The sequence below is a fragment of the Hetaerina americana genome, unplaced genomic scaffold, assembly GCF_022747635.1.
Source record: "Hetaerina americana unplaced genomic scaffold, ioHetAmer1.1.p SCAF_23, whole genome shotgun sequence".
Classification (NCBI taxonomy): Eukaryota; Metazoa; Arthropoda; class Insecta; order Odonata; family Calopterygidae; genus Hetaerina; species Hetaerina americana.
The window spans coordinates 5,162,106-5,175,063 of NW_027286797.1; the positions used below are offsets into that span (position 1 = coordinate 5,162,106).

The 12,958-nt window shown below is 34.5% G+C and overlaps 1 protein-coding gene across 4 annotated transcripts in view; it reads right to left on the reverse strand.

The window, feature by feature from the left end:
- Positions 1-12,958, reverse strand: part of Dlg5 (Discs large 5) — a 125,686-nt gene that overhangs the window by 100,626 nt on the left and 12,102 nt on the right. For all 4 annotated transcript variants that reach the window (XM_071586502.1, XM_071586499.1, XM_071586500.1 and 1 more), the window contains exons 8-10: positions 10,812-10,973; positions 6,102-6,344; positions 560-750 (exon numbers count right to left, since the gene is read on the reverse strand). In XM_071586502.1, coding sequence (XP_071442603.1) covers positions 560-750; positions 6,102-6,344; positions 10,812-10,973 — 596 coding nt within the window. The remainder of the gene's footprint in view (positions 1-559; positions 751-6,101; positions 6,345-10,811; positions 10,974-12,958) is intronic.

Here is a 12,958-nt window from a genome sequence, read left to right on the forward strand (position 1 = left end):
TAATGAACTTTTGAGAGAATTAAATTATGTTTTTGGGAAAGCAAAAGAAACACTGTCATGTGTGTGTGTGACTTCTGAATCTGCTCGGGGAGTAAGAGAGAGAACCTTCATTGTGTTTACAGTGCACAAGAAAGAAAAACTGATGCAGCAATTTGAATTTCCACAGTACACGTTATCCCCACACTGGAAAGGAGGGCCAAAGTGCCGTCTGTGGGTGAATCATTTTTGCAAAAATTAGATCATTGAATAATTTGAATTGAAAAATGAAATAATATATATTTGATCAAATTATGAAATTGTATCTGATAATTGGTAATAAAATTTTAATCACCTCTAAAGGCATGCGCATGAAGTGTCAGAAATTTAAATCTATTCATTAAATATTAAAAAAAACAATATAAAAAAAGCAAAAGATATCATATCGTACTGTGGGAAATAACTTCCTTTGCAAAAAATCTTCTGCCTTCCTACACCACCAATCATAAGGAATACTTGGAAAAATGATTATCATCATGAGTAATTCTGAAAACAGTAATCACAAACAATCTTGTCCAATCACCTTTCCCTGTTGTATAAATCATAATCCAGTCTATTCTTGAGCAGGCCATCTCTCCCCGATTCTTCTTGTGCAGTGAACTCCCCAAATCGCTCACGCAAATCGTTGCACTCCTTCAGAGCCTTGTCTCGGTCATGTAAAGCAGATGATATTTCTCTCCTCAGGGTCTCCATCTGATATGACAAGGTTTTTTTCTAGAAAGTCAACATTAATATTGTATGAGTCAATGTTTAAGTACTAAAACAATTTAAAAGATGAGAAATACTTTAAGAAGACATACCAACCAATTTAAATGATAATTTAAAGGACATGACGCTACATGCATTACTGAGGTTACAAAATATACAAACCACTTCAGATATGAAAATTTATCTTTCTAGTGGCAATAATAATTTTAGAATATAAAAGAATTCCTTTTACTTTGATTTTACAACCACATTATTTAGGAATATTTTCAACCCATAAAAATTGTACCAGTGATTAACTATGGAGAATATTTGTAAAAAAACAAGGGAATTAACCCTTTATGCCTGGTCTATGTTTTAAGGAAAGTCATACCAATAGCATTGAGATGAAGCTGCGGTTTGAAAGTTGAGGAACAAAATACTATTACGAATATTATTAAAATTTAGCCATGCATTGCTGGGAAATTATTTCTTTAACCTTACTGTTTATATTTTTTCAACATCAAACAATGTTAATAAGCTTATAATATACATCCTAGAAAATTAAATAATAATGGTAAAAAGTATCCCTTCTGAGCAAATAAATTATGCGTTATACATATACGTATACTCTTTGAAGTTTCTTCCTCTTACAGTAAATAACAAAATCCTCTACCAATGTATTAGTTAATACAAGAAAAGTAATGTATAAGCTTTAATTTCAATTTTCAGGTTTCACTAGCTTATTGTCTAGTTGTAGAGTACTTCAGTTAAGGTATATATTAAAATTGGTTATAAAAGAATGTTTCTATTTCTTTTTGATAATTTCAAAATGTTACCATATTAGCAATGGATTTTTACTTGTAGACATATGGTATATGTAAGAGGACTTCGTGCCTAAAAATAAATTCTATTATTTACACATACAATTAATTATTATTCATATAACCATATTTATATTATATACTATAATTTACACACATTGCCATTATTTACATATATTTAATAATAAACATGTAAATCCATACTAATTGTGAAAAACTATTGTGAAAAATTCAAGCCTAGCACTTGTGATGCACAAGCAATAATACCTTTAGAAGAAACAGAAACTGAATGCATAAATTATATTATACTAATGCTTAAAGGCATTCGTACTCTGTTTTGGAAAAACAAAAAATATAGAAAAGTGTAACATAATGCTACAGGAAAATCAATGCCTGTAATACTTGCTTACTACAAGCATTAACAAAATCAATAACATTTCTCAAATTTTTTTCACCGCCCTCTTTTAATAAATGATTATTAATCACCAGGGCAAGTAATCTTAAGTCATTCTGCTGAAAGATGAAAAATGTATTTTTTAGAACTCAATGGAATATGACATCAGAGAGGCACAAATCATACAATACCCCTAAGCATGCTTCTACCCTCCAGCCTCTTAACCAAATAATATATTCCCAAGATTCCAATGAAAGTCTTACGAAGTGGAACCCTACTTTAAAATGTCTACTACATTGCTTTCAATTTTCCAAATAAAATTATTTTGAAAATAAAAACATAAATAAGTATCCTGATCTCCAATTTGAAGATTTTCCTGTGACTTTTGATCATATTTTGTAGTGAATTAGATCCATTCCCATAAGTTTTGTGCAATTGATGAAAGACCAGATTGATTTCAAGTTTTTAAAACCCAAAAATTACTAGAAAGAAATATTTAACTATACCCACAGCTCTGAAACTCTACAACATTGGCCAAGAAATTTTGGCAGTGGATGTTAGATGAAGTACCCAGGGGTGGTAAAAGTTAAACAGGCTGAAAGTGCAGAGATCTAAGGTCTCAAAGAGTATTATAATAAAATAAATTAAATTGCGGTTCAAATCATCCTTTTGCACACAGGGAAATACATCTCTGAACCTTACAGTGAATGCATATATGTCTATAGTTACGAATTCACCACTGGCAGCTACTTTCTCCAAAAGGCCTTTGAGAAAAAAATGTCTCCAGCAAGTATGCATTAAGGCAACTTAAATCTTGAATTCACCTCCTCCCATCTGAGCAATCCACCTTCGCACTAGAGACATCGCATGCACTCCTAACATTTTTCATCACACCAAATACATTGATACCTACTTTTTATGGCATCATAATCAAATACAAGGATGGTAGGGGTAAAGCGTAGCACAAAGATGTTTATTTGGTAGAAAAGTTTTGTACAGATATACCTATGAACTGAAAATCGCAAAGCATATTTGTAAAGTAAGGGCCATTTTCTTATTTTGAAAGAGTGACAAGGTAGAACAAAGTTTTAAGAATACAGTGCCATCTATTCACTGTTTCCAAAGTCACTGAAAGTATTGTTTTAATTCAGCAGTAGGGGGGGGGGGGGGTAGTTCCTTTCCCTGTGCCACCTATAATTTCCCAGAACGATCTGGTATACAAAAAATAGAAATAAGGATGCCCAGAGGCATGCCCAGGAATTGAACCCAAGGCCTCCAGTCAGTAGCCTAACTCTCTACCTCCTGGCTACCATGTCTCCATTGATATGAATATACTTTAAATAAAGAAAGCAATGATTTTAGACTGTTAGAAGACCTCATCATCCAATCAAAAGTTTTGCTCCATTCCACTTCTATAGAGACCATTTTAACACCAGTATCATCAGAATACACCTGTACCTGTTGTAAGGCAAATGAAATTGAGTGGTAAACATAGCATACTTTGTTTGTAGATATGCTTCACAATGTTTACAATATTTATTTTGGATAGGAGGTGATTCTGAAAGAAATACAAGACTATTCCATAAAACAACTCCACCACCATTATCACATTTAACTTTGTATGGGCACCTTAGGTTTCTCCGACAATTTTGAAACTTAGTCGGAAAAATTTCTTACACATTTCAATTGCATAGTTGAAATCTGGGACAAAATTATACCAAGCACACAAAGGCAATGCAAGCTACAGAAAAATGATCCTTGAAAGTTCCATAAAATGCCTGAATGCTGAGAAAAAATAGCTTTTTAATTGACAAAAAATATTTTAAAAATTCTCTTTTTGGAAGATTTTTTATGCCTTTATTTATCCCACAATTATGCGACAGTGGACTATGGAACTCCAGCCCCTACTATTAGACATGCCGGGCAAACCAACTAGGCTAGTTTCCTCAGAGGTCCGTATTCTCTTCTTCCATAGGATGTATTCAAGGGGTTGCCAAATTTAAGTTGCCATTTCAATTCAATTCAAATTCACTGAGGAGTAGAAGTCCTCAGAGTAAACATCTGTACATCTATGACCTCAAAAAAAAAATTCATTATTAATTTGCCTAATTCAATTTTAAACTAATATTTTTAACTGTGTGAAATTTTTCCTGCTATTATTTTTTAATGAGCTGTGAGGCTACAATCAATAGTTAATCCTTAGGTTTCAATCTATCAAGTGATTATGAAAGCATAAATGGGTGAACATGTACATGGAGAAATGAATGGCTGATACATATATCAAGATATGCATATATTTTTAATCAATTGGAGTCATGGAAATGAGGAAAATAATAACTGAGAAATTAAAATACATTCTGTGATTAAACTTCTCCCTTTTTTTAATTCATTCAATAATGCAAGCCAAGGTACGCAAACAGACCAATGAATGAGGCATTTCAAATTTGCATTTTAGGTGTTCTCTACAATGAGGTTTCAAAACTAACCCATTGTTCAGCTCTTTATCACCACAAATGCGAAGCATACACCAACCAAGATAAATGAATCAGTACCAAATTCAAAATGCTGATTCTATTAATGGTTGGGACCTGTTGATTCTATTAATACCTCAAAATAAAGAAATAACAACTTTTTACCAGAAAATATTATGACAGTCAAGAAAAATTTACAAATTGAATAAGACAAGTTATTATTACTAAAAAGCAATTCTGGACAAACTGGTTCCCGAACAGCAAAATACCATGCTTATTCTCAGAATTGCTGGAGATTATATCTTTTTTTAAGATATGCATCTTCTAAAGAAATCTAAATTCCAGATGATTTGGGGTATTTTAGTACGAAAGCATTGGGGAGTCAACTCCAGAATAGCTTGTTGATATATCAGTGAAAGAAAAGGGTATTCAACTTCGCTGAAACTGCATATGAACTCATTTGTGCAGTACTGTCATACCTGTGAAAGCCTAAAGAACTTAACTACTACCTTATTCACCTCTACACGGGCTAATCTAAGTACACCAGCACCCAATACGCACCATTCTCCCCTCTCCACCACCAGGACATTCCTCCATCCACCCCTCTTTCTTTTCACCCCCCTCCTTCCAAATCGATCACCTCTCTTACCTTCACTCCAAGAACATCATGTCTACGTCTTAATGCTGACTTTAATACACACCAAAAGTAGTCACTGCACAACATTTCCTGCTTAGAATTTACATGCACACACACTATATACATACATATATATATATAATATATATACATACATATATATATATATATAATATATATACATATATATATAATATATATACATACATATATATATATATAATATATATACATATATATATATGTGTATATATATATATATAATATATATATATACATATATATATAATATATATACATATATATATATGTATATATATATATATATATATATATATATATATATATATATATATATATATATATATATATATATATATATATCCAAACATGAAATACTACTAATGTATCTGTGTTGAGTAAGCTCTATCCTCAACTATAAAACCAACATTCAAGTTGATTGTTTATACAATATAAGATAACTATAAAAAAACCATAAACACAGTAATCAACCCAAAGGTCGGTATGGTAGGTGAGGATAGAGTTCACCCAGCACTAAGCCCTACGGCATGTGAAATTCACACATCATGGTAGGGGGGCCAGTTCATTTCCCTTTGCCGGTTATGGCATCTAAGGAAGATCCTGCACCCAAAAAATCACATGGCTTGGGTGGAGCTGCAGGTGCCCAGAGATGCTTGCCAGGGAATCAAACCCAGGCCCTCTGGTCAGTAGTCTAACGCTCTACCCCCTGGACTACCGCAACTCACAAGATGTAATTTAAAGTAAGTGAGCATACTATATTTCTATCAGCTAAGAAAAAAAACACAAGCTTAATGTTAACATAAACTTCTCATTTCAATGTATTCATAGGTTTATCTTAGCTATGGTGTGCAATATAAGTTCAACTTACAAATTCCTATGCTTTGGGGACACATGAAAAAAGCTGAAACCAATTTACAAAAGATTCACAGTCAGCCACCACGTAAAACAGAACTTCATCCAGAGTTCTGTGAAGACCCTTATATAAATCATCAATCAATATCATTAAAACTTACTTCTTCAACCAGGGTCTTGTTTTCTGATTGAAGTTGCTCAACTTTTGATGCAGCTCTTCCCACGTCCTCCGTGAGTTTTTCAATTTCCTTGTGCACAGTATCGCGCTCACTCATGATGAGGGAATATTCTTGCATAGCAGCATTTCTCTCCTCTGTCAGCCTCTTCATTTCCTTGGTTGTTTTCATACGCACAGCCATTGCTAAATTGACTTCTTTCACAGCTTCCTCATGTTGTTGCTGAACCTAAAACATGAAATTTATGAAAATTATAGTAAAACAGAATTTCATTACAATTTTATTTCATAAAATTACTTAACAGTGAAACAAGAAAATAAACCAATGTAATATGGTGTATTTACAGAATTTAAAAGTATACAGAGATTTTTTCTGTGAGTGATGCCAACTCAAAAGTGGGCTACGGGAAATTATCAGAATGAAAACTGAGAAAGAGGATGGGAAATCTGCAGAAACAAAATTAATCCACTCTGATTCTCTATGATTCTCTGGATGCTTCATTTAGCATTCAAAATTCATTTTCACTCAATGGGCAAGTCCAGATGTCTCAATGAGGGATAATTTTACTCCTTTCACTGAAGGGGAAATACAATGATCAGCCGGAGCAAAAGTGACCATTGGCCACCCTAGCCTAGCCATCTTTAGTCCCTGGACTTCAACTCCAAACTACATCCCCCAAATGAACTACCTCTCTCTCTTCTTGCTACATTTCATCACCGCTAAGTGCCACCAACTGTGAAATGAATTATCATCTATTTTTCTTTTAAAGTAAATGCATTAAAAGCCTATTATGATAATGGAATATTTTTAACAGATGGTACAAAGTTATTGATAATATCGATGATCATTCATAAACAATCAATTTAACTTGAACTCATGATCATGGGACTGTGAACTTATTACTGGGACATGACCAAAGTTTGTAAAATTATGAATCCTCCCATAAGTTGTTTCGTTTGCCTTTCTACAGTGAATACTTTCTGCTTTGAAATTGTATGTATCAATATATCCACATCCTTATCACATCACAATGACAATTAGTTTACTTTTAAGTGGTGGCAGTTCAATAATTCCAAGTGTTTCCTTTGCTGCCAACACTATTTAGGGATGCTTGCAATGCAAAAGCAAATAATTATGAAGAACTGAAAATAGAAGTATACCATATTTACAGGTGCATAAGAGGGACTATGATTTCTTTCATTAGAATTTACGAAAAACACTTGAAGCAGGCAGAAAATATTAAAGTATTTTTATGTTGACGCTTAAAACGAATACATTTTAATTGCTATATTAAAAAATAAGCAGCTACACACATATTAACGTTTATTCATTGTAGAATCCCAGAAATCCATCATCACTCGGCCAAAATATCTTTCAGCTGCCTTGTTTCTGTGTTCTGAAGCATAATTCATGAACTGAAGTTTAAATGCAATACTCTATGACAATCTTCTCCCTTACGATCCCATGAGGTTATTATCATTTTAACTTTTTGTGACATATTGCAATGAAATAAGTAAATTTGTAATTCCACACACACTTTCTTTAGAACACGACCTTGGTTTTGACACTGGACATCATCATCAGAAATAAAGTGTGTTGAATTACAGTTACATATTTCATTTCAGGCAGGGTAAATTCCATAAATTTATGCCGGGGACAACAGATTTTTATGTGATGATTAGCTTCTGTTATTTTTTAGATATTATAAAAATTTCTACAAAAGCAACCATTTTCTATGCATTTACGACACTCTCATGCTACATAAAGTTGAATGAAAGTAGACTGATTTTATCGGGAGAGATACAATGTATGTACATATTAGCAGATGGGCGACATCCCCATTAGACTGATGCATATTAAAGTTCGCATTCAGACAAGAAGCTTATCCCTTGAGGTACAACAATTACACATTTTGTGCACACATTTGCAAGATTGGAGCATAAAAAAGAACAGTTATCACTTTAAATACATGTAAAAACACTGCTACACCAGTGAAATTAACTCTAATTACAATGCAAAATAAATGTATCTTTGAATGAGTCAAGATATCAACAAAATCACACAGTTGACAAAAATGAAAATACTGCTATCATCATTGTAAGTACTGAACAAAATGCTGACATGAGATAATATAAGCAGCAGATAATGGAGTAAAAACACTACCCAGGGACATGTGCTGACAGTATATATCTCGTATGATTCAGTACTTATACAGTGCCATCAAAAACCCAGGAGCTGAAGGTAAAAATTAAGTACCACAGGAAAGTTGAAGGGTCCTAAGCCAGGGAGGGCATCCCAATGGGCCTTAGTAATGCTAAGTATCAGTAACACAGGATCAATAAAACAAAAATGGCAATATAAGAGGCAGAATATTGGAAACTGATCGAGGAACATTGGCCCAAAAAGAGGCCAGAGAATGTCTTAGCCATTACTGAGGTTTAAAAATGAAATCGGTTAAAAGGCAAGGAAAGTCGGGAGAAGAATATTATGAGTGGAGAGGTGCATCTTTATCTTTGCCAGTTGAAGCAGTTTACTGATTAAAGGGACAGAACCTCCATGAATGCAGAGCTAACATTCATGCCATTCGAGAGAGAAAGGGTGATATATTTAATGAAGCTGATGATGAATAGAAGAGAAAAAAATAGTATGTTGAGAAAAATTATGAGGAAAAGCAACACAAGTTAGAATATTAATAGGCCAGGATGAGAGATTGCTGATGATGATAAGCAGAGACATCTGAATTTAATACTGCACAGAAGAATTCACAGGCAAAATATGCACCAATATTCAATGAATTACCCCTAGAATACCAATTTGATTAATTACCCCAGAATTATTTTTTAAAACTCTGGAAATAATTCATACATCTAACAACTATATATGTGATGTATACATGAAAAGAAAAATATCTGGAAGTAATTATCCTTTTATGAAGAGAGAAATGGATATAAAGAGTATCAAGGAGTAAAGAGTTTGCAGAGAGTACATAAAGTTTTCTTTGACATCTAGTGTCCCTCATCCCATCCTTAACTTCCTTTTTATTACACCCATGCATCCATGTCCAGCTGTTCACTTGCAATGCCCCCAAATAAGTCTCACTGTCATTACCACTGGATTCCTCAGCCATTAACCAGGACCCATGAATTACCCTTCCTTTTTGACCTTTTTCCTCAGGCCACTCTTTTCCCAAATTCAGATAATGGAGTGGAGACAAATTGCTCTTCTTCAAATTTCTCTTCACAGGTTGCGGCTGGACAAAATTAAATTTGGAATTCCCAGTGTTTTAAACCACATGGCACCCAAATAAGCTTCACAATTGTACTGAACAGTCATAACCTCATAACAGATCCAATCCGGAAAACAAGGGCACAGTATAATCAAAAAGCCTCGATTATTGGAAGTGCACTTGCTGGTTGCTCGGCAACAGAAATTATTTGGTACTCAAATTTTCAGAAATTATTTGATTCGGTACCTGAGATTGATGGCATGTGATGTCGTTGCAAATTATAATGAGTTGACAAAGTCTAGTGATTCCGCTTTTTAGGGTTTTGCCGCACCGGTGAGGATTACTCCCTCGAAGGAGTGCATTGTAAGGACGCTCAACTTCATTATTATTGAGGATCCAGGGCAATCGACCTGAAAATTGTCCTTGGTTGCCCTTGTTAGTAAAAAGATAATATATGTTGAATTACGGAGAAGGACCTCAGCTACATGTCGGACACCATTAAAAGAAGACATGCTTTCTGAAGCTGCCAGGGTAAAGCGAGTTGAACGTTGCAACCTGCTTTTGTGTTCCTTAAAATGCCCATGGACAAATCAGATTTTTTACAGCGAAAGTTTTGTTACTATGGATGCTGAAACCAACTGTGGGGAATGACCACTGGCTTGTCCACGACCCTGAGGATGCCACCATTGTTTCCAGGAGAAATATTCCAGCAAATGTTAGCATGCTAGGAGTTGTATCCAGTGAGGGTGATGTCATGCCACTGCATTTGTTTAACAAAGGGGAAAATGTCAACAAAGAAGTTTATTTGCATGCTCTGACAAATGTAATGAAGCTATGAATGGACACTGAGTCATCTGGAAGGCCGTACATTTTCCAGCAGGATGGTACGCAAGCCCATGCGAGCCATTTGGTGAAACATTGGTTGTCGGACGTTGGTATGTTTTGGTCCAAAAGAATTCCGACCTCCATACGGCCCAGGACTAATGGTTGGTTGAATGTGGTTGAAAGGGTCTGCAACAAGTCCAGATACCCAAAGGTTGCATAACTGAGAGCCATTAATGAAATGACATTTCTCGATATGGACTGTGATGCATTAAAACGGGCCCGTAAATGCTTCAGACCGAGAATGGAGGCCGTCACTCAAGCAAGTGGGGGATGCATTGAATAGATCATACAAATAATTTAGCAGAGAAATTTTGTTGACATTTTCATTTTTGTAACAAAAATGTTTGAAAAATTGTTTAATTTGTCTGGATTTTTGTGCTGCATCCTGCATGTAAGGCCCCTCCCAGGAAAAGTCTTATATTCCATTGAATCGAAGAAAAGTTGAGCAAACTAACTATCATTATAAAATATTAAAACTCAACACTATTTAAAACCATGATTCCTCTTCAAGCACATAATTTCTTCATTAGAACAAAATATGGCCATAGAATGGAGGATTGGGAATCAGATTGCCAGTGACATACCTTAGCCAATGCTTCCCGGTATTCATTCTTTTCCCTTAAGGCTATGTCCCACTGCCTAATGGCAGCAGTGCATTGTTGTTTCAGGCCATTTCGCTCCCTTACTGCCACATTTCTCTCTTGGGCCATTTCTTCACATTGCTTTTTCACGCGTGCAACTTCCTCCTGCAACAAAGAAATAAAATATTAGGTTGCCTAATTCAAATAGTTTGTAATACTTCCATTCCTACATGAATCAAAGGGGTTTGGCAAAGCATGAATTTAGAAGTAATGTCCAAAAGCATTATTCTGCTCACACTCGAAAAAAAAATTGGTCCCCGAGTTATAATTTCCATTTACGTTTTCTCTTATCTCTTTCTTAATTATTATCTAGAGCAATCTACTGGTCATGGTAGGATTTTGATGGCACCAAAGCTAGCTCTACAATACATCTAAGTCTCACCTGACAAAACAATATATGGGCTGTTCAATTAAGTCAAAATTTAATTTTCATTATTTATAAGGCAAAACTTTAATTATATGTTATATTGTTAACAACCCATGAGCAACTTGCAAGTAAAAGCATCGACACCAGAGCAGCCAAAATTTTACAGCTCAATTACGATACCTCAAGGGGCAAGGAGAAAATTCAGGAATCTCAGAAAGAAAACAGAAGAACGCATTCATAAAATGTTTTGGAAAGTAAATCACATGAGGGTGCCAGTAGGCCAAGGAAAGATGGATAGAAAGCCGTTGCGAATATATCAGTGAAGATATAAGAAAGGGAAACAGGAAAATGGCTTACAGACTGATGAAGATACAATTTGGAGAAATAATTTTAATCAAGGAAACAGTTCAGAACCCACAGCTAAGGTGTGGAGTGCACCCACAGCTAAGGTAACTTTGCACCACCGTCATGTCGTTTAGAAACTCGAACAGCTTTTCATAAATAAATAAGATGGTTTACCATGTTCCGATGATGATATGATGCTTAAAGAGGGAGGATAAACAGTTATGAAATAAAAACCCAAGATCAGTCTCTAGTGAACGGCTAATGCAAATATTTTAAATAATGTATTACAAAAACTCACCCTTCAAATCACTATTCTTTTTGCCAGGAGACAAAAAATTCACTTAGTCGACAATTCCACTCCGTGTTGATGTGTACTAAGGTAAAATACCCAAATCCATAGGAGGCAAAGTAGAAATCTCAAGTATCAGGAAGAGACTTCTTATTTACCTCTGTTCTTCCATAGTTTAACAAATATTTTCAGTCAACACTGACTGTGCACCATTCTTTCCAAAACACCAAACCTGATATTACATGATAAGCCTCTGCCCCAATGCGTTCAATCACTTCCACAGAATGAAAAAATTATTTACAGGCACATATTTTCTATTTTAATCACAAAGTGCTTTTCACCAATTCTTTTCACAAATATCTATCTAAAGAAAAAGTATTTCAAGCAATTTGGTAAGCAGAAAAACACAATCTTTTTTCTATTTTAGCCAAGAAAATTACAAATAGCAATCAAACTGATTTAAACCTAAAACTCAAAGAAGCTCATTTTGGGACAATTCACTTTTGATATTTGTACATCTTTAACAAATTATCCCCTAATGCAATCGAGAGGAGCCAAATTGAAATGCTTACGTAATGGCATACATATGGCAACTACAGCACACATGAATGAGGAACTTCCTCTGAATTTTCCCTCACTTTACAGGCTGTCTTACGTGCCATCAGATGCTATCTTCCATGTAAAAAAACTAAGAAATGAGAATAATTTAAATTATATTAGTATAATTAATTATAACCATCAACATACCAATTATTTTGTAATCTTGAAGTCAACAGCAGTTCCATTTAAGGTTTTATCTAGCCTTTCATTAAGTAATTAGGAAAATGAAATTTTTTTTCAAATTATACTAGTTTTAGGATAATAACGGATAAGTTTCTTTTAACCGTCAAGAATATCCATGGCTTCCTTACAGAGAAAGTGAAAGCTAGGGGATCAAGACGGAGCAGTAGCTGACATACTGGCTTCCCACCTATATAGGGCCCTTGTTCAAATCCTGGAGAAGGTAGACATTTTTCAGTGGTTTCTCAATCCCTACTCGAGGGGCTTTGGGGAGAGAACTTTGGAAGAGTACACCGTCCGTTGGATGAG